Source organism: Trichinella spiralis (genome assembly GCF_000181795.1).
Source record: "Trichinella spiralis strain ISS 195 chromosome Unknown Scfld4, whole genome shotgun sequence".
NCBI lineage: Eukaryota > Metazoa > Nematoda > Enoplea > Trichinellida > Trichinellidae > Trichinella > Trichinella spiralis.
In genome coordinates, this window is record NW_003526943.1 from 4,324,599 (window position 1) to 4,344,001 (window position 19,403).

The 19,403-nt window shown below is 33.3% G+C and overlaps 5 protein-coding genes across 5 annotated transcripts; 2 read left to right on the top strand and 3 right to left on the bottom strand.

Annotated features, from left to right (window-relative positions):
* Positions 1 to 1,659: 1,659 nt before the first annotated feature.
* Tsp_01054 (Tau-tubulin kinase 1) lies at positions 1,660 to 2,702 on the bottom strand. Its single transcript, XM_003376836.1, has 2 exons — positions 2,460 to 2,702; positions 1,660 to 2,397 (listed from the first exon to the last, which is right to left on the bottom strand). Exons 1-2 carry the CDS (start codon positions 2,700 to 2,702, stop codon positions 1,660 to 1,662), a joined length of 981 nt encoding a protein of 326 aa, XP_003376884.1.
* A 1,572-nt stretch (positions 2,703 to 4,274) lies between these two features.
* Tsp_01053 (cysteine and glycine-rich protein 1) lies at positions 4,275 to 9,575 on the bottom strand. Its single transcript, XM_003376837.1, has 12 exons — positions 9,547 to 9,575; positions 9,157 to 9,428; positions 8,751 to 8,922; positions 7,336 to 7,525; positions 7,121 to 7,214; positions 6,996 to 7,066; positions 6,736 to 6,769; positions 6,404 to 6,463; positions 6,157 to 6,308; positions 5,772 to 5,824; positions 5,012 to 5,404; positions 4,275 to 4,728 (listed from the first exon to the last, which is right to left on the bottom strand). The coding sequence occupies exons 1-12, from the start codon at positions 9,573 to 9,575 to the stop codon at positions 4,275 to 4,277; spliced, it is 1,974 nt and encodes a 657-aa protein (XP_003376885.1).
* Positions 9,576 to 12,487: 2,912 nt separating this feature from the next.
* Positions 12,488 to 14,177, top strand: Tsp_01052 (prenylcysteine oxidase). Its single transcript, XM_003376838.1, has 4 exons — positions 12,488 to 12,584; positions 12,714 to 12,920; positions 12,980 to 13,363; positions 13,426 to 14,177. Exons 1-4 carry the CDS (start codon positions 12,488 to 12,490, stop codon positions 14,175 to 14,177), a joined length of 1,440 nt encoding a protein of 479 aa, XP_003376886.1.
* Positions 14,178 to 14,347: 170 nt separating this feature from the next.
* Tsp_01051 (conserved hypothetical protein) lies at positions 14,348 to 17,240 on the top strand. Its single transcript, XM_003376839.1, is given in 10 exon segments — positions 14,348 to 14,434; positions 14,497 to 14,583; positions 15,040 to 15,111; positions 15,165 to 15,547; positions 15,615 to 15,898; positions 15,983 to 16,308; positions 16,541 to 16,616; positions 16,632 to 16,764; positions 16,819 to 16,937; positions 17,002 to 17,240. 10 exon segments carry the CDS (start codon positions 14,348 to 14,350, stop codon positions 17,238 to 17,240), a joined length of 1,806 nt encoding a protein of 601 aa, XP_003376887.1.
* An 802-nt stretch (positions 17,241 to 18,042) lies between these two features.
* Positions 18,043 to 19,255, bottom strand: Tsp_01050 (putative fibrinogen beta and gamma chain, C- globular domain protein; the record flags this gene model as incomplete). Its single annotated transcript, XM_003376840.1, has 5 exons — positions 18,043 to 18,305; positions 18,384 to 18,554; positions 18,619 to 18,715; positions 18,783 to 18,943; positions 19,172 to 19,255. Coding segments are annotated over 5 exons (776 nt in total), but the record flags the coding sequence as incomplete, so codon positions are not given.
* Positions 19,256 to 19,403: the final 148 nt, after the last annotated feature.

The following is a 19,403-nucleotide window of genomic DNA, read 5'->3' on the forward strand; positions in this document are numbered from 1 at the left end:
ACTCTACAATAATGCAATTCTACCTTATTACAACCTTACTGTAGATATTTTTTTGAACAATCAGTAGAATTTGCAAAAGGGCACAAAGATTGTTTTGCTTTGAAGCACAGGATCGGATTGTTTTTAAAAAGTACGTTTTTGTACCTTTTGTTCAATTGAAATTTGATGAAAATTTCACTTAGCGTCAGCCGCCGTCAGCTTGCATTTGTTTATTTTTGTTTTTTTTGAGAAAATGATTTTTTTAATTCAATTTTTTAACGTCGATTTTTTTTGAATTTGTTTCGTTGTCGGTGTGTTGCATTTTAGCCCCTAAGATTTCATCGCTATTTAAAAAAACAATATTCTATATTCTTCATTTTTAAACTTGAAGCATGAGCTGAAGTTAAACTTTGATAAACACAAGAAGCTGCAATTTTTCAAAATTCTACGAACGTTGAAGGAAGGATTCGTCACCGATGCATGAAATCACAATTCAGTTGTTCCTTCAAAAGTGTTTCGTGTTTTTTTGTTTGCTTAATTTTTTAAACTTTAAACCGCACGTACTTTGACATGTTATATATATATGTATATTGTGCGTGTGAGATATTTTCATTTGATGATGTATGTTCGCTTGATTAGATGTTGCATGTTTAAAATTGATTTCCTTCATTTGCAGTAAAACAGTGAAAAATACACTTGTCAATTGCAAAGATGATTCATTGTGATAATATTTGTTTTGTTGTTTTTTTTATCTACTAATGCACTGGGTTGCTATTGACGTGATTGTATGATGCTTTTATTCACTGGTTCATCGTTGACAATCGACGTTTGTGCGCATCAGTAGCATTTGTTTCAGTTGCAGTTGGTCGAATATCCAGGTTGTTTTCTCTTTTTTTTTAGCTTGTGACAAAATCCACTGCACCAATGGAACAATGGATAGCGCAGACGTTGTTGATGATCGTTGTGTTGATGGCACCGGCGGGGGCTCTTCTCCTGGGCTGTTCTCGTTCGCGTTGGATGTGCTTCATCCTGTTGGGCGTTGTCTCGACTGTGTGCTTTTTGTGCATCTGCGTGTGGATAAGCTTGTTCTGCGATCAACAGCATCCTGGCGATCAGCCGAACCTCAGACAATTTTTGCGCAACTTCACATTCGGTGCCCATCGCGGCCTTGCCGATGAAGCCCCTGAAAACACGCTGGCCGCTTTCGAATACAGCGCCAAGCTCGGGTCAACTTTTGTGGAATTCGACCTGGAGATGACCGCCGACAACACGCCTGTAATAATGCACGACGACACGGTCGACCGGACCACAAACGGCACCGGCTTCATTGGTCAACTGGACGATGATTATGTATTTTCTCTGAATGCGGCTGCGAAATTTAAAAATGGGTATGCAATGAAAAGTCACTCATTATTATTATTATTATTATTATTTATTCATTTATAATTTTTTTTCATAGAAATTTTTCCGTGCAAAAAGTGCCAACATTGGAAGAGGCGGTTTTGTTGATTAAAAAGTTGAATATGAAAATGATCATCGATGTAAAAAGATCTGATTCTAAAGTGAGTATATTATATGTGTTATAATTGCTTAAATATTCGATAAAATTCATTCATTATCATTGATTAATTGCCTATAGAATAATTATTATAATGAATAGTGAGATTATTTTTTCAAATATTATTCCCACTCGTAGGGATTTTCATATTTGAAATTCAATTCACGTTTCATTTCTTGAAATTTGTCCAAAATGAATTCATAATCGATCACATCTCCATAAGAGAGAGATTTGAATTTGTTGAATAATAAGCCAAACTGATCCGGCATGTCGGAAAATAATTCTTCCACGGTGACGTTGCGTTTCACCTTCCACAGCGTGTCGATGGGATCGAAAATTTTCCACGGCAACCTGCCTTGGTACATTTCGGCCAGCGTGTAGAACAAACTGACCAAATCGTCACCGGGGCCCATCTCCTTGTTGCGCAGCGCGTTGACGGATGCGTAGTAGGGCGTGCTGCAGAACTGCGGCTTGTTTCTGGGCGGTCTCAGCTGGCCGTTGACCACATACTGACGGGCGCAGCTGAAGTCGAGCAGGTAGATACGACCGCGGTCTTCCTGGTTCTTCGATATGGCTATATTGCTCGGCTTGATGTCCCTGTGGACGAAGCCTTGTCGGTGCAGATCGCGAAGTGCTTTGACGCACTCCTCGCCCACACGCACCACGGTACAAGTCGACAGATTGCCGTATCGTCTGCGCAGTTGATGCAAATTGTCGCCGGCCAGTGTCATCACCAGATATCGAATCGAATCGGTCGATCCTTCGTTGATGAAACGGCAAAAGTTCACACTGCATGATTCCATCAGTTTCATGATGTGTTTGTCTTGATGAATCGACATCGGGCTTTCGAGCCATTCAGCCTATTTGTTAGTTTTATGTAAATTTTACAGACGAAAAGAAACAATTTCCCTTTATTCATTACCTTCAAAGCGTAGTGTTTCTGGTCGGTTTTGTCTTTGACATGGAACACTGCACCAATACCTCCGATTCCTAACAATTTCACCACTTCGTATCGATCATTTATTACATCCTTTGGCCCGTAGAACGTAGACAACGCTTCGGAAGTTTTCATTTTATCTGTAGCCATTTTTGCTCGCTCGCTACACACAACAATAATGCCAAATACTGGCATACTGCTTGCTGTTCGGTTTAGTTTAAAGTGCATTTTAAAGTGCTACATTGTTTAAATCCACTTCAATCGGGAACTTTAAACAATAATATTCTTTTATCGTTAGTTTAAATTTCATAATTTCCCATTTCAGGTTATTGATGCGATCACTTCCCTGTTTGAAAAATATCCAGATTTGTATGATACGGTAGCTGTTTCTTCGTTTCATCCTCAAGTCGCTTTCAAAGTAAGTTTGTTGCTTTCTTTTTAAAAATGCACAAAACATCCAACTTTTGTTTGTCATATTGCACCACTGGTAGATTGTCAAGGCAGATCCGAAAATCATCACCGGGCACACGTGGTGTAAGGGCTATTTATACCAACAGGATTGTGGTGATCCAACACCTCGTTACAACTTTGCACTGTTCCACTATGGTGCGATCATTGTTGAGAATATTTACCACTGGCTGTTGCATGACGTTATGATCAATTTCACTGGCGCTCGTCTGATTTTGACAGAACGTCGTCAAGTATCACAGTAAGCGATTTTATCAATTCTAATTTTCAAATAATAATAATAATTATTATTAATTATTATTACTTTTCCATTTTTAAGAGATTACATTGATTACGCAAAGAAGAGGGGATTGCATGTTGTCGTTTGGACCGTGAACAAGTTGTCCGAGCAAGAATATTTTTACAAAGTTTTACGTTGCGCTTTCATGTCTGATCATTTGACTGATTTTGTCAATAATAATATTTAATTGGAAGACGAAGAAAAAAAATATTTATTTCATATTTCTCCTTATTTTTCTTCAAAAAATGTTTTCCATACCAATATGAGCATAAAAACCTTGTATTCAATCTTATGAACCATTATTATGAGATCGATTGGAGAAGAATGAAGAATCTCAGTTGTTTTAAATTCCTGAACCTGAAAAGACAATTAACTGTTCATTGGAATTTTCGTTTGTTTTCATTTATTGCAGATCGTTATTTCATTTTATTAAAAAACTATTATACTGTTCAAAAACTTTTTCCACTGTAATAATGAATTCCAGAAATAACTAAAAAAACATTCGACACTGTGGACAGTTGCACTTAATAACTGGCAATCAATATTTTATTTTATTTTATTTACTGTAACTGTAATGATATGCAGGCAAGATGTAAGATAGATGAAGTTTTCATAACAATTACTCACATAAACACAATTTTCAATATATTCCAAGATGGAAATTACATTAATTTAAAAATTACAGTATACTGTGTAATTTATTGTACAAAGACAGCAATTAAATATTAAAAACAATTTAAAATAATTCAAAATGTAAAAAAATGCTTTTAAATGAATTTTCTTTCTGTTATTGCACTAAATGATTACATCTCATTTCGCATTAAGTTAAACTAAAGTGTCAAATAAAAAAAGCTGAACATAAAACAAAACTCTCATTTAAAATTTATTGCAAATAGGCATATATGAAAAAATAAACAAATAAATATGCATATATATATGGTAACATTAAAACAAGCTTATTACCAAAACCGGCTTGAAACAGCCAAAAGTGATACGCTGCTCATTGACTTTTAAATCGAAAATCACAATACCGGGATAAAAGAATCCAGATGTCAAGTACTAGTAGATGTGACACGTTGATTTACTGCATCCGTTCGAGAGTTTTCATTTTCTGCACCAGAATTACGTCGATTGGTAGAGCCCACACAAAACATAAGGAATATTATCGTGCACAAAATCAACGATATAATTGACGTTGTGTCAAAGTATTGCGGATAATTGTAAAGTGCGTAACCAACCATGGCAAATTCAACCCCGAAAATGGGAAGTATCCAATTTCCAACGTCGAAACGATTTGCTTCTTCAAACGGTTGTCCAGCAGCCGTGCCCGTCGAAGAACCTGAACCACTGGTGGTTGAATACGGAGCTTGACTTATGTGACAATGAACAACACAATTATCGGAAAGACCGTAACTAGCCAACGATCGAGAATCATCGCGAAGCAACTGTCCCCGGTAAATTAATCGAATTATTTTACCCTCGTTTATGTCACTTTCAAAATTCTGCCTAAAATGAAATTTCAATTCATCACTATAAATTATTAATTCTGCTTAAAACATTATTCCAAATAATTTTCCAATTTCTACGATCAACTGCAGAATGCATGCATAAATCATATCATTTGACAACAATGAAAAAGTATCTGCAAAGAAAAATAAATAAAATTCAACTTAACAAAAACATATAAAACAAATATCAAACAATTGAATGCCCAATAAATTTACTTCAAAAACTAAAATAACAAAAAATGCAGAGTTCTTCAGAAAAGTAAAACAACCAAAAATTTTACCTTTTAAAATCACCCACACTCTGCGACAGTAAAGTTACAACCAGTCGATGGGATTCGTCCAAAAATCTCAACTTCAACGTCGACTTTGCAGTGTCGGCATTTTCCGAAGCAGATTCGACTGGTGGCTTTACATAAGCCAGGCAAGGTTTGTCACCAGCAGAACTGTTCAATGGTTTCGCATTGGCAGCATTTTCAGTCGAGGCAAGCGGTGGCTTTGGACTCTCGTTGACCGGTTGCTCATTACCAGGTATAGGATCAGAAGTGGCGCCATCGTTGACTACAGGTTGCTGCTCCTCGTCAGATGAATTGCTCACCAAAGATGGCGGTTCCGCCAGTGTATGCTCATCGGATAATTCCACTATTCTCATCTCGTCCGGAACAACACTGCTGCTGCTTTGAAAATCATACACCTAATTCAATTTACAACTCATTACATTCAACACTACTATTTCAAATGAGAAAATCAAGTAATTTCATTCACTTTTAAATGAATACTAGAAAAATTATTGAAAATAAGGTATTATTTTAAAATCAACTTTCTTACACACACTGACACTGTTCAGATATATTGCATCGTAATTAATATCAAATAGAGAAGACTAAATTTAAGGACACGAATTTATAAACAACTTTCAAGTGTATGTTTTATAAAACTCAGACAATTACATTATACCCAGTTGCCTAGATTAAAACAGTAAACTGTATTAAACAGACGTATAATAGGTATTAATTAACATCATAACTAAAATCTGTAACTTACGTTTTAACTATCATGCAAAATTTCAACGGAGCTGTATGTATTAAAAAGTTTTTCTATAATGTAATATAAATTTATTTCTTCATTGCATTTACATGCTGATATATTAAGATTTAATTTATTTAAGACTTTATTTACAGAAAACCTATTTCGTAAAATCAACAATGCTGCATAACAGAGAAAATCAACATCAACGGTAAAACAAAAGTTACAAGATTCATCATATGCGCCAGCATAAATAAACCTATAAAATTCAGACATGTATCACAAAATTTGTAACATTTTGCGAAAATGTATAAGAACTTAAAAAATGAAACACGGTTAAGCAACTGATTGAACAATTAAGCTGTGCGCATCGACAAAATACGCGAAATACAAGTAATCTTACTTGTACAACAGCTGATGCGTCGTTATTCTCATACTGCACAACGACGTAGGTTCTCGTATCTTGCGGAACAGATGTGGAAAGCCAAGCTAATATTATAAGCAGAACGAACAACCAAAAACCCAAAGCAATAACAACCTCATTTCCAAAACCTTCTATTAATGGCATTTTTATCAATTAAACGATTACAATTAACAAACTAAATATTAAAAATAATTTTCCGTGGAGCAAAAACTTTCAGTATAATCACCTGCGTAACTACCGGAATGCTCTAAACAAATTTGTTTACGACGTACGGTAAAATGTACTACTGTATTTAAAAAAATTCAAGTACATCAAATTGACTACCCTTCTAAATGCATTTCATGAGAATTTAAAAAAAAATTAAACACTAAATTTTAAAACAAAATAAGGATAAATTTTAAGTGATGCCATGAAATAAAGTTACAACTGAGCAATCGTTTTTATTATATACCATATATTTTTTTAATTTATGAAATCGTTTTCTGATAATGGAGTGGTAATTCAGTTGAAAGGATAGCAATTGTCATCTTCAATGAAAACATGGAATTCTGAAGTAACTCAAAATCCGTTCATTATTCATCTGCTTTCTACGCTGACAAAAATATTTATAATAGAATTTTGTTTAAATTCGTCATCCAAATTGTCAATGGTGAAATGCTGGATTATTGAAATGAAATTTCAGATGCTTTATTTCGCCATTAACAAAAAATTCTGGGTTAGCATAATAAGATGATAAATCAAAAGTTAATTTTTCAAGTTTTCCAATACTGTCTACAAATAATGTCTGGCAGAGATGTATATATGTAGTTTCATCAAACTGGAGTTTGCAGTGTCCCAGCACCAACACCATATCCATAGCCTTTCGGACCAAATTTACGACCATAACATGCTAGAACATTTTATTTAAAAATTGAAAATATTTGAAAAAAGTTTGTGATTATACTTTTACAATAAACTTCTCCGTTATTTTCACAAGCCACTGCAGATTCTAGAATTTTGTTGCATTCAGCACAGGTTAAACACACTTTATGCCATACCTGAAATATGGAACATATATTTAAAAAAATTAAAATTAGCACATTATTTAAATTAAATTTGAACTGCACCACGCAATTTTTAATATATATTATAATTTTGAAATGCAAAAAATAAAAATACTCCTCCAGCGCTGACAACTCGTTCTGCAATGTAAGCTGCTCGAGAACAGCGTCGACAAATTGGCTGTTCAATACTTCCCATAGAATGTCGAGTACTTTTATTAAAAATAGATGCAGAATCTTGTCGATTTGTAGCTGAAGATCGCTCTAAAAGCGGAGCAACTTGTGCCTGAGCAAATGATGAAACGTTGCTAAAATGATTGACATTAAAAAAATATCTATGCACTTGTTAAAATTTATTTCAATGTAAAAGTGGATTTAGTTCACGCTAATAATAAAAATTATTGCCCCTATGATAAAGAAACTTTTAAAGAATTACCAAAATCGATTCAACGTCACTCATTCATTTTTAACAGTTGCTTTCGTAACAGAAATTTAAAATTCAAGTTTTGCGCACAAAGTACTGAAAGAATACTTATCCAATCAATATCTATTATTAAATATAAGATTATTAAGCTTGTTTAAATCAATTTTGTTTAAAAATGGAATGAAGATGCTAACGTTTTTTATCAGATTTATTCAAAACAGCGAAGCAGCAATGCATGAAAAATATTATTCAATTATTTTTTAATTCCACGTTGAAAATAAATATTGAGTTGTTATTTAATGAATCAGTTTAATCATTCAAAAATATTTTTAAAAATATGATATTTTTAATAAAATAAAAATGAATAATATAACTGCGAAATTGTTTTCATTGTATAATTAACAAAAAGTATCATATTCTCTTAATTACAATACGAAATAATGATAATGGATCTTTTTGAACTTGTAGATATTTTATTACAATTATGTAAATAATTCTGTTTGTGCCCTCTTTGATTAATGTAACAAGAACAAGCACTCTTTGCTCATTATTTACACAAAACTAGCTAATCTAGTATTTATTGATGTGTAAATTTATTAGAAAAAAAATATATGCATATATTACGTTGAATATGTGTTTTTACAAATAAATTTGTCATACAAATTAGCTATTCGAAATTGAGAAGGATGGTTGAAAAAGTAATATTGCATTTGTTATATTTCATCTATAAACACTAAAACCAGAACTCATTTAGTCAAATTTATCGTCAAAGGTTCTGTCAAAAATAAAAAGAAATTAGATGCAGTTTCTAAATACAACCAACAGTGATTCATTCAGAAAATAGTATTTCTGCTTGAATAACAATTCTGAAGAATAAGAAGCATTCGTTTCTTTGATCAAAGCATAATTTATGCTTTAGCAAATGATTAATATCATTTTTAAAATAAAAAGCTCATTAAAGTGCTTAATTTAATAATTCAAAATGCTTTTAAATAAGCAGATGAGAAAGAATACATTTAGAGTATATGTATACAGAGGTTTTTTTCTAGTAATCTCTATACGAGCATATTCAAATTTTCAACATAACTGAGTAGAAAGTTACAAGTTACCTTAACTGAGATTCTCCATTGTTTGCGCATTCCATTGACAGTACGCCAGCACCTTGGCCGTATCCGTATCCTTTTGGGCCAAAAAGCTTTTTATAGCAATAAGTGCAGTAAGCTTCACCATCGTGGTCAGCACAGTTCAAACTGTCCAATCGTTTCTGACATTGTGGATTTGCTACAATTGAAGAAATGTACAAAATACTGCATACTTGAAATGAAAATGAGTGTTTGTGTTAATTATTGATTTGAATATTTTGGAAAATTGCCAAAAACCATGCAGCATCTTACTGAAAGCTCCAGATGTTAAATGAAATAAATCATTGAAAAGATCATTGTAAAAGATGATCGTTGAAAATATTTTTTTTCAAATTTCCAAAATATTAAAATAAAAGCACCGAATCACACTGACCACATCGAAAACAAGCACGGTGCCAGTGCTGACCAATGGCGACAATTTCTTCGGCAAAGTAGACCGTCTTGGAACAACGTGGACACTGGTGATTGATTATTCGATTCATTTGGCGAAACGTGAAAGCTAGCTGACGTTGTCGAGGCTGTAGGCAAAATTTTGCAACTGCACTGTGTGCGGTAGAAATTTCAAACTGGCATCTGCAAAGTGATGACTCATCATCCGCTTCGTCGAATTGACCAATCACGTTTCGCCGTTGCACCGGTGATCGGCTGCAGCAGAAATGAATAATATTGTCACAAATTACTGCGAGCGACTGATTAGCAGTGGAGAAAATATTTAGATTTCAAAACAGATCATTTCAACAATAATTCCAGCAACAATTTTCACTGCGCTGTATATTTCAACATTATTGACATAGTATCAGTAAACAGTGCAGTTGGAATTGTTTCAGTGTTGAAATTGATGAAGGAATTTTCCAATTCTCTCCACTATTCATAAGCATATTTCAAAACAATATGATCAATAAATAAACAAACAATTTACTTAATAATTCATCATGGAATTCAGTTTTCAAATTGGAAAATGATATTCAATAAATGCACAGTATTAAAGTTATTTTGATTAATGTTTTGAAATAATTTTTTGTTGAATCAGCAATCACATTTTTGAACGTCTGATTCAAAAGTGATCAGTAATTGATTTATAAATTAATAATTAAGATTAAACAGCAACTTTTCCATTAAAAATTTTTAACAATATTTTTTTCAATCAGCAACTGGAGGCAAAGCAAACAAATCAGCTTAACATTAGCTGAGCTATTTGTGAAAACGAGTGTGATCAGCAATTAGCGCACACTAGCTGATTTATTATTTTCATCATAATAACTGTTGAAATTTGAAACTTTGAAACGTGATGATTTTGATGAACAATTTTTAGAAAAAAATTGTAAATTTGCTAACTTTAGATTTGTATCAACTGAAAATTTTCGGCATTTGATATGTTAAAATTGAAACTGAATCTGGTCAATATTATATATATATATATATATATATACACCTATGCATGTATGTAAATGCAGAGAAATTGAAAAAAATTCTATACTTAATTTTTAAGCTATTTTTTATAAAGCATTTATTATAAAAGTTATTAATTAAACAATTCAAATCATTTGTTTAAAGAAGGAGACAATTTGATACTCAACGTTTATGGATAATGTTACGATGTTGAAGTGGCAGTTCACATTTCGAAAATGTACATTTTCACATGGCGCAGCGGCAATGAATAAATTAATCAACCAAAGAATTTAAGCAATGTATACAATTTTATATTCTTTATTTAAAAGAAATGCCAAATGTTGTTGCTAAATATAATAAAATAAAATTACAATTACGTAATCGACAAAGCATTTTCTACTTTTAGTAAACAAAATGTAGTTTCTGTTTTTTTTTCACGAATCTTTGAAATGATAAAATTGTTGAACCACAACAGCTATAAATAAACAGCAATTGATAATAAATAAGCTAAATGTGTTTTTTCAGTACGAATTTGTCAGGTATTGTTCAAATAATCATGCTTGTAATTCAGCTTCAAATTTAAAAAATCAATTTCATATGAATAATTTCTGGCCACAGAAATCGCGCAATATCAAGATTTCAATTGGTCTATTAAAATAAAAATGATCGGATTTTTTTTATTTTAATTACATCTGCCTAGAAGTTCATTTTAAAATTAAATGATCAAAGTTGGTTTTCGTGGATTCCATGGCGCAACAGTCTGAGCCATCGTAGAATTCAGAGTGATTTTCGGTCGGAATTAGAGAATCAACTAATTGGATGATCATCTTTCCAACCATTCTTGCTTAACCAGTAGAATTTGTCAACGTTCATCAGCACTATTTACCTTTCTTCAGCGACTTCGGATACATGTATATCTTGAGCACAACAAGTGCAAAAATGCATTGCGTTGGCTTAAGGTTGCTTAATCACAACTTCACTCGAGGCAATCAGAGAAGATGAGCCCCTCAATTCTTCGACAGCTGCAGCCCTAACAACTCAACAACTGACAGTCAGGCCATGCCCTTTATCCCAGAGTAGGTGAAATCTACCCGAACTGCTTTTCTCAAACCGATTCCTTCCTGATCTCTAGCGCCTCCGTGGAACAGCACGGGCTGTATGTTACCATGTAGCTGCAATTCACAGTGTTAAGCGTCATGTCCGACCACTGAATATTTCTTTATTTTCGAACAGTTATACGCTCGGTGTCCTGTTCACAATGAAGACAACATGTTGTTGCTAATCAGTGCATCAATCTTTCACAATTTATTGCTTTGAAAAGCATGATTCACACTAACTATGCAAAACCGGACATTTTTCACCAGTGACTGTTACAATTTCAGCTTAAAAATAAAAAACGTCAAACTAAGAAAGAATACAAATCAACAGAATGTTGTAAGGATGAACGCTAATCAAGGATAAATTTTAGTAAAATTACAGTATAATTTGATACAAACAGATAATTTATTTTTTTATTAGATAAAATAATATGCATTTTTTAACAAATAAAACCCCATAAAATAATGAATCATTGATATTTGATCTACCTATTGCCTCAATATTACTAGCCAATTTTTGCAACAATTCTTGGTTATCAACATATAAATGGAAAAATAATTAATTAAATGTGCGTTTTGAATTGTTGCATAAAAGCATAATATTAATAAATTTCATTTTCAATTTTCCAATTGCAGTAACTTGCTATCAGCACCTGCTTGTAGTATACGATCACGAAAAATTTCATTTGTTTTATATAAATGACAAAATGAAAAATTCTGGCAGTAATTAATGTTCTATTCTATATTAAGTTTTCTGAAATACAGCAGCCATCATTTTTGCTCAAAGCATTACAAATTGCATTTTACAAAACTTTGTAAAATTTAATCTTGACAATCATTTTTTTATAACAAGGTATGCTGCTAGTTACTATCTTCATTTCGATTTGCAAGCAGAGCGTAATTTTATAATGAAATTCTTTAAATTAAACATTCAGAATTTAATTTTAATTTTATTAAATTTAATTTTGATTCAGGAATCATTATCAATTAATACTTTTTGATAATACATGATAATAATTAATACAGAAAATTTGTCATAAAATTAAAAAAATTATTATTTTAAATTGTTTTATTAAAAGTTTGTTTCATTTTTGTTAAAAAATTTGATTTTTAAATATTAGTTCGGTTTATAATTTCGTTGTTTCTGGATTGAGTATGTTTAAGGAAAGCGACGACGCTTGGAATGCGGCAGTCAGTAATTAGTTATTTATGAGGAAAATGGAATTAAGATGTGATTCGTTTATGTACTATTTACGACAGTTACGTGGAGCTGGTTTTATCCGTTCTATAGCTACAGCAAGCCCTTCAAAAATTGGTATAACGCTTCCGTTGTATGTTAAGAAAATATTCTGTTGTTTGAAAATACGTGAATTTTTATTGCCTACTTCTTAGTTTGCTTATGGAATTTGCATTTTTGTTTTGATTATTGTTTTTTTTTTGATAGCTGTCATTGGCGCTGGTATTGGTGGTACATCTTGTTCTTACTTTTTGCGTCAAATATTTGGCGACAGAATTGAAATCGACATTTTCGACAGCGGCAAAGTTGGTGGTCGCTTAGCTACAGTAGAAATAGAAAGAAGGCACTACGAATCAGGTGGCAGTGTTATTCATCCTCAAAATGAGTATATGGTGCATTTTCAAAAAGAATTTGGTAAAAAATTGTGAAAATCGAGTAATTTCACAAATCGATTTATAGATTCAATAATTCAGGTTTGGGTCGAAGTTTTGCTTTTGGCAGTCCATTTGGGATATTTAATGGCAGTCAGTTGATTTTTACAGGATCCAATTCAAATTTGGTGACACTTTTTCGCTTGCTGTTGCGATACAAGCTTGATCCAATTCGATTGCAATTTCTACTTGGGCAGTGTTTAAAACGGTTTCTAAAGATTTATGCGATGCAAAAAAGCAATTATTGTTATACAACTGTTCGAAAGTTGGTTTCTGCATTGGATGCAGATTTGGCAGCAAATTTGAATTGCAGTTTGAGGTTCGCTTTGACAAAGTGTGGAATAGAAAATGCCATCATTGACGAACTTGTTCAAGCGGCAATGTTGTGCAATTATGGACAGTCGGTTGATATTCACAGTTTTGTCGGTATGTATGGGATTTATTTTAAAAAAAATTTCTCTTCTCAAATTTACTTTCTAGTTGTTCAGGTTTAGTTTCTTTGGCCGGGATGCAGCAGAATTTGTGGTCGGTTGCTGAAGGCAATTGCACCGTAGCTGAAAAATTGCTCGAAACCTCCAAAGCGACTTTTCACTCTTGTAGAATTTTAGAAATAACCCGCCAAATGAACGGCTCGTTTTCATTACATATTGCCAGCGATGGAGCATTGAACACATGGCGAGATGGTTACAGATCCGTGGTAATAGCTTGTCCGTTGATTGCTGGCCAAATTGAATTGAATTTGGCTAATTTGCCCAGCTTGGAACCTTTTCGCACTGCTTACCATAGAACAGTGGCCACATTTGTTAGCGGTATTCTGCGCAAACATCATCCGTGGTCGAATCGGCCCGACTATGTCAAAACTGTTCTGGTCAGTGATGTTGATTTTCCAATTGCAAGTATGGTAAAGGTGGATCAATTGGGCAAAGATGACCGTTTGGAAAGGAAGAATGGAAAAAATTACGACATGTACAAGTTGTTCAGCCGAGATTTTTTGACCACGGAACAGCTGAACATGGTTTTTGAACAATTTTCATACCACACTGCTGTATCCTGGTTGGCTTATCCCGAATATACTGGACAAAGTAGGGACTGCAGTTTTATTTTAACCGATGGCCTGTATTACGTTAATGCAATTGAAAATGCTGCCAGTGCAATGGAGATGAGCTGCATTGGAGCAAAAAATGTTGCCTTATTACTTGCCTGCCACTGGAATGGAGATTTGACCAAAGTGGATAGATAGTTCAGTGCATTAATTTAAAAAATACAAGATACCATCTTATCAGAAAGTGCCAGTAATAAAACTTTTCATTCTTATACGTATCTTGTTTGAAAAATGGTTACCTGAACCAGTATATATATTGGTGCAGTGAAGTTTTTTTTTGCTAAAGTAATAATCTCAGAAAAGTAGGTATGAAGTCGAAGCGAACCGCCGACTCTGAATTGACACGAGAAGAATTTGAACGCGATGATGATCCACGAACGCCTGAAGAACAGAGTGTAATTTTTCCATTTATTAAGAATTTTTCATTTATTTACTTTGAAAATTTATGCATTCTTAGAGTGGTCCAATGGCCAGAGCTTCTGATGAAGTGATAAGGAAACGTTTGATAAAAAAAGTATCAAGACGCAGTGCTGCTAATGCGGAAGTAAGCATGCTGTTTGTTAGCATTACTTTTACAAATTGTCATTAATTGTATCCAGTTTTTATTGTCGAAGTATATAAATTCTACTGTTGATATCTCGTTAATTCGGCAATGAAGTCACTTTTTAAATAACTAATGTAATTATGGTCACATAATTTTAATAAGCGAAGTGATTTTTATTCACATTTTAGTTTTGCAACAAGAGGAATATAATCATACAAAGGTATAATGTATAAACAGACTCATCCATGTTTGGTACAGTAGTTATCATTGAATTTGCAGTTTAATGCGAATGATTCATTAATCTTACATATTAAAAGTATCAAGTATTGCTGAAAGTAGAATTTGAATTCTGTGCTAATAAAATATAATGATTGATTTTTCTACAATAGCGTGTATTTAAAAATATAAATTTTTTAATGCCATTTTTGACTGTTATGAAGTAGGATTTATTTTCAGATTACGGGATCAAACCCATTCAAAAATTTTACTGGCTTCACAAATCCCGAAGGGTACTTGAAGTCGACGCAAGTAAAACTGTGGCGTTTTGATTGTTATCATTGATAAAATGGGTAGTATTCTAGCCGCCGGTTGAGCCAACTCCAGTTTCAGATCCAAGCATTGTCAAGCCTGTTATAGAGGAAGCAAATATCACCATCAGCAACAGGAATAAAGAATTTAGTAGTAGTGCAGCAGTATTAGTGCAGAATGATTCAGAATTGCAAGTGAAGCAAAAGTCCGCCTTGGCCAACGTGCAGGCGTTGAATTCCAGATGGTTAATGGCCATGTTTGAACGTTTTGAAGAGATGCCGTTTTTGGATTTTTCGAAAGTAGCGCATGATTATATTAAAGAAATGCGGATTCTTATTGACACTTGCGTGTCATTGGGCATTAAAGTGCGGGATGAAAACCAACAATTGCCAAGAGCACAAACTACTGGCGTGGGCAATGCGAACTCATTTAGTGAGTAAGTTGAATTTAATTAATTAATAATTTAGTACTTGATGCTGCTTTTTATTGAGGAAAACTTCCAGTTCGAGTGAAATACAGAAGCCCAAAGACAACACTTCGAACGTTACTGTAACTGAGCCAAAAAAAATTGCTCCTGTCGAAGAAGAGAAATCTGACAAGCAGAAATGTATGGTGAAAATTTATAAAGTGGCGCCTCCAGGGCTATCTGAAGCTAATCGGCAGATGAATACACCTAAAGTGAAGGAAACCGGTGCGGGAAAAGTTCTCCCTTGTCCAGTGAAACTTTCTCCAAAGACCATTGGTGACGAAGGTACTTCACCAAAAGGATTATTCAAAATTCAGCAAGGTATTATTGAATTGATTGGTGTGATTGGTGATCTGGAAAAAACATTTTATATTGTGATTTTTAAAAAATTCTTTTTCATTCTAGTTGGTGAGAAAATCGTGGCGAAAAATGATGCAAATTTGACAACAGAAAAGAAAACTAACGACAATAGTCCTTCAAAGTCGGCAGATTGTGCAAAAGAATCTTCAAGTGGAACTCTGAGTCCGCAGAACTTTTCATTTTCCATAAAATCCACTACAACTACATCTTCTTCGTTTGGTACAACTTTCGGCGGTGCATTGTGTGACCAACTGAACAAAGAAGTATCCGCATCCAAATTGCCGTTTGCTTTTCCAAGCGTAAGCACAAGCTCATCAACATTGACTACGCCGAATCGTTATTTTTCAAGTCCTACCACCATTGCTGCTACTGTTGGAGCTACTACAACAGCAGCTGCTACTACTTCTACTACTACTCCTACTACCACTACTACTACTGCTACTGTGAATTGGGTTAATTGTTTTTTTAAAGTTTATTCAAATTATAGCAATTGTAATTTATGAATATTTTTTGTTTGGTTTTTTTCTGTAGTCACAATTTTCTTTCTCGACCGGGAACGCAACATCTGGTACTACCAGCAAAGGCCAGTTTAATTTGTTTCAGTTCAATCAATCGAATACAGCTACAACAACTCCATCTGTATTTGGAGGATTTGCGGCTGCCTCGTCTGAACAGGAAGGTATATTTTGTGCAGTTTTGCAGTCGAATATTGCATATGCGATGATTGTCAATGTACTGTTTGTGTTATTAATAGATGATGAAAAGTATGAACCACCGAAAGTGGAGTCAGTGCAAGTTGAAGAAGAAGGCAGCGTTTATTCGGAAAAGTCAGTTGGTATGTTGGCAGTGATTTCAGTTGAGATTTATTTCTGCAATTTCAGATGCAAATTGTACTTCAAGCCAGACAAGGAATTTGTTATGAAAGGAATTGGATTTGTTTATTTGAAGCCAAACGACAACGGCAAAGTGCAGTTGATCGTCCGCGACAATACCCCGTTGGGTGTGTGATATATATTTATTATTGATGAATCTTTTTTGTGATAATTTTTCAATTTTTGATTAAGGAAATTTGTATTTGAACATATTTTTGGATGAATTGACACCGTGTCAAAAAATCAGCAAGAACAAGATTATGCTCACTGCTGTTCCAAATCCTCCAATTGAAGGGAAAAATGAAAATGAAGTGGTGACTTATTTGATAAATATGAAATCTGATAAAGAAGCCGATACACTGTTCGATCTAATCAATGAAGCTAAAGCTGGGGTAGAAGTGATTTTTCCATTTTTAAGAGCCTGCTTTTAGTTGTCGATGATTTATATTGTCTAATGATGAAAGTATTCGTTTCAATATTTACAATAATACTAAATGGAAGCTTTATTTCAGAAATTGAAGCCCAAATGAAAAATTGGTTGGTGTCTATCTTTTGAAATGATCTACATGTATATAAGTTTTGGTAAACAGAGTTCCTATTATTTACGTTATCATTATTATACTTTCATTTGTTTTTTATTCGAAATTGTGTGTTGAATGGTATGAAACTTGAACGTCACAAATACTCCTTGTCATGTAATGAATATTTTATTATTGTTAAAATGTATGTTTGTTTGATTTTAAAGTGTGTGAATGCCTAATGCAATAGAGAAACTGTGTTTTATTTGAGAATAAAATGCTGACGGATAAAGTAAACTTGACAACATGGGATATTGTGATTTTTATTTCATGATATTTGTCAGCTTGGTGGCAATAATGTAAAATTTGAAAAAAAGCAATCTTTTCGAATTTTTGTTGAATAATTGAAACAAATGAAGAAAAATGATGTTCAAGTTGAGTTGAACTGTAACCTAGTGAAAATTATGCTGAGCAAACTGGGGAGTATTATTTCTCTTTATATCTTATAGCGATCGAATGATTTTTATTGTAAAAAATTAGAACGGGCAGTGTATAATAATAATAATAATAATTATTATTATTATTATTGAATTTGGTTACAATTTCGTTCGCTTACATTTGACATTGAGCAAAAATATGCATATGTATAGGTGAAACTAATGAAGATAATGAAGTAAAGCATGTTCTCTTTTTTTTCTTGTAATCCTAATTGACTTTACACTCGACGGATCATTACCCGTGTTTGCATTATTGTTGGTTCTTGGCCTTGGGTTTGACTAATACCCCATTTGACTCCTTTCAAATGAGAACTTCGTGCCACCGGTTTGAAAGGGACATTCAAATTGCCACCGTAAGAGCACTTTTGATTGTACCACCAACCGGATCGCCACCAAGCGCCACAAGTTAGCGTTTCAATTGCATCTCGTTGACGGTCAAATGTACCGAACGGCATGCCACGACTTTCTCTCAACGTATCACCTGCATTCGGCAGACGAAATTTATATATATATATATATATATTAATTATGAAAATGTCGTTGGAATTTTGCAAAATACCTGTCCCTTTGTCCAAACTACCAAGGTGCAAACGGTAATATTGTTTTTCGTGTTCAACTTTGAATTTTTTATAATGCGCGATTTTTTCTTGGCCATCTGCAGTTTTCAATGTAATTAGCATTTCATATTCGTGATTTGGTTGATTAGTCAGCTCGTACAAAATTTCATTGCCTTGAAAAAAAATGAAGAATAATACATAGTGAAGAATAAAATTGAAATAACTGTTCTACATTACCTAGCCAAAAGTCGTGGGCATATGAGCCGAATCCGTTTTTGTAGCCTGTCCAAGCTCGTTGAAAATCCACTTTACCATTAACACGATTTTGTATAACCTGTGCAAACAAGGTTTGTGAATGAATAGATTTTTGCATCAAAAAAAATCAACACTAAAACACTCACTGTCCAGCCTCCATCATCTTCAGTCATGTTGCACAACAATTTTCGTTTGCATTGTTGATCACCATTGCAGTTCACTTTTTTTACTTCAAAAACTCCATCATTCAGTGGGATGTCATGCTTCTTCAAAATATCTTTTACATCGCTGCAATCCACGCCATTCTCTGCAGTGAAGAAAATTTTATTTTATTTTATTTTATTTTATTCAATCTTTGTTACTAACTTTTATGAATCATTTCCTTTTGGTAAACACTCTTATTTTTTAGCATTATTAATTAGTGTTAATTTTATTATTGATATATGTGCAGTTCCGAAAAATCAAATTAAAGAATATATTTTGAAGTTTCTTAATGTGCAAATAAAGAAAAATTGAAATGTCAAAATGAAATTACCTGACAGTATTAATTTACTAATGTATTCGGGAGTTAGCTTTCCGTAGTTTACTTTGTTTGGATTGACAACGATAACAACCACATCTGGTGATGAAGGAATAGTAGGATCTATAACATCCGGAATCACTGGTAATTCTGGCAATACGTCTGGAATTTCTGGCAATATATCTGGTAATTCTGGCAATATATCTGGTAGCTAAGGCAGTATATATTGGTAATTTGGGCAGTATAT

What these genes read in the sequence shown, in the direction of transcription:
- Tsp_01051 (XM_003376839.1), top strand. Translation starts at nt 14,348, where the DNA reads ATGAAGTCGAAGCGAACCGCCGACTCTGAATTGACACGAGAAGAATTT. An exon ending in GAACGCCTGAAGAACAGAGT is followed by an intron (nt 14,435 to 14,496) that starts GTAATTTTTCCA and finishes ATGCATTCTTAG; the next exon opens with AGTGGTCCAATGGCCAGAGC. An exon ending in AATGCGAACTCATTTAGTGA is followed by an intron (nt 15,548 to 15,614) that starts GTAAGTTGAATT and finishes GAAAACTTCCAG; the next exon opens with TTCGAGTGAAATACAGAAGC.
- Tsp_01054 (XM_003376836.1), bottom strand. Translation starts at nt 2,702, where the DNA reads ATGCACTTTAAACTAAACCGAACAGCAAGCAGTATGCCAGTATTTGGC. An exon ending in AGAAACACTACGCTTTGAAG is followed by an intron (nt 2,398 to 2,459) that starts GTAATGAATAAA and finishes ACTAACAAATAG; the next exon opens with GCTGAATGGCTCGAAAGCCC.
- Tsp_01052 (XM_003376838.1), top strand. Translation starts at nt 12,488, where the DNA reads ATGGAATTAAGATGTGATTCGTTTATGTACTATTTACGACAGTTACGT. An exon ending in GCATTTTCAAAAAGAATTTG is followed by an intron (nt 12,921 to 12,979) that starts GTAAAAAATTGT and finishes TCAATAATTCAG; the next exon opens with GTTTGGGTCGAAGTTTTGCT. An exon ending in TGATATTCACAGTTTTGTCG is followed by an intron (nt 13,364 to 13,425) that starts GTATGTATGGGA and finishes CTAGTTGTTCAG; the next exon opens with GTTTAGTTTCTTTGGCCGGG.
- Tsp_01053 (XM_003376837.1), bottom strand. Translation starts at nt 9,575, where the DNA reads ATGTCAATAATGTTGAAATATACAGCGCA. An exon ending in CTGGGACACTGCAAACTCCA is followed by an intron (nt 6,770 to 6,995) that starts GTTTGATGAAAC and finishes TATTTTTGTCAG; the next exon opens with CGTAGAAAGCAGATGAATAA. An exon ending in GCATTCCGGTAGTTACGCAG is followed by an intron (nt 6,309 to 6,403) that starts GTGATTATACTG and finishes TGCCATTAATAG; the next exon opens with AAGGTTTTGGAAATGAGGTT.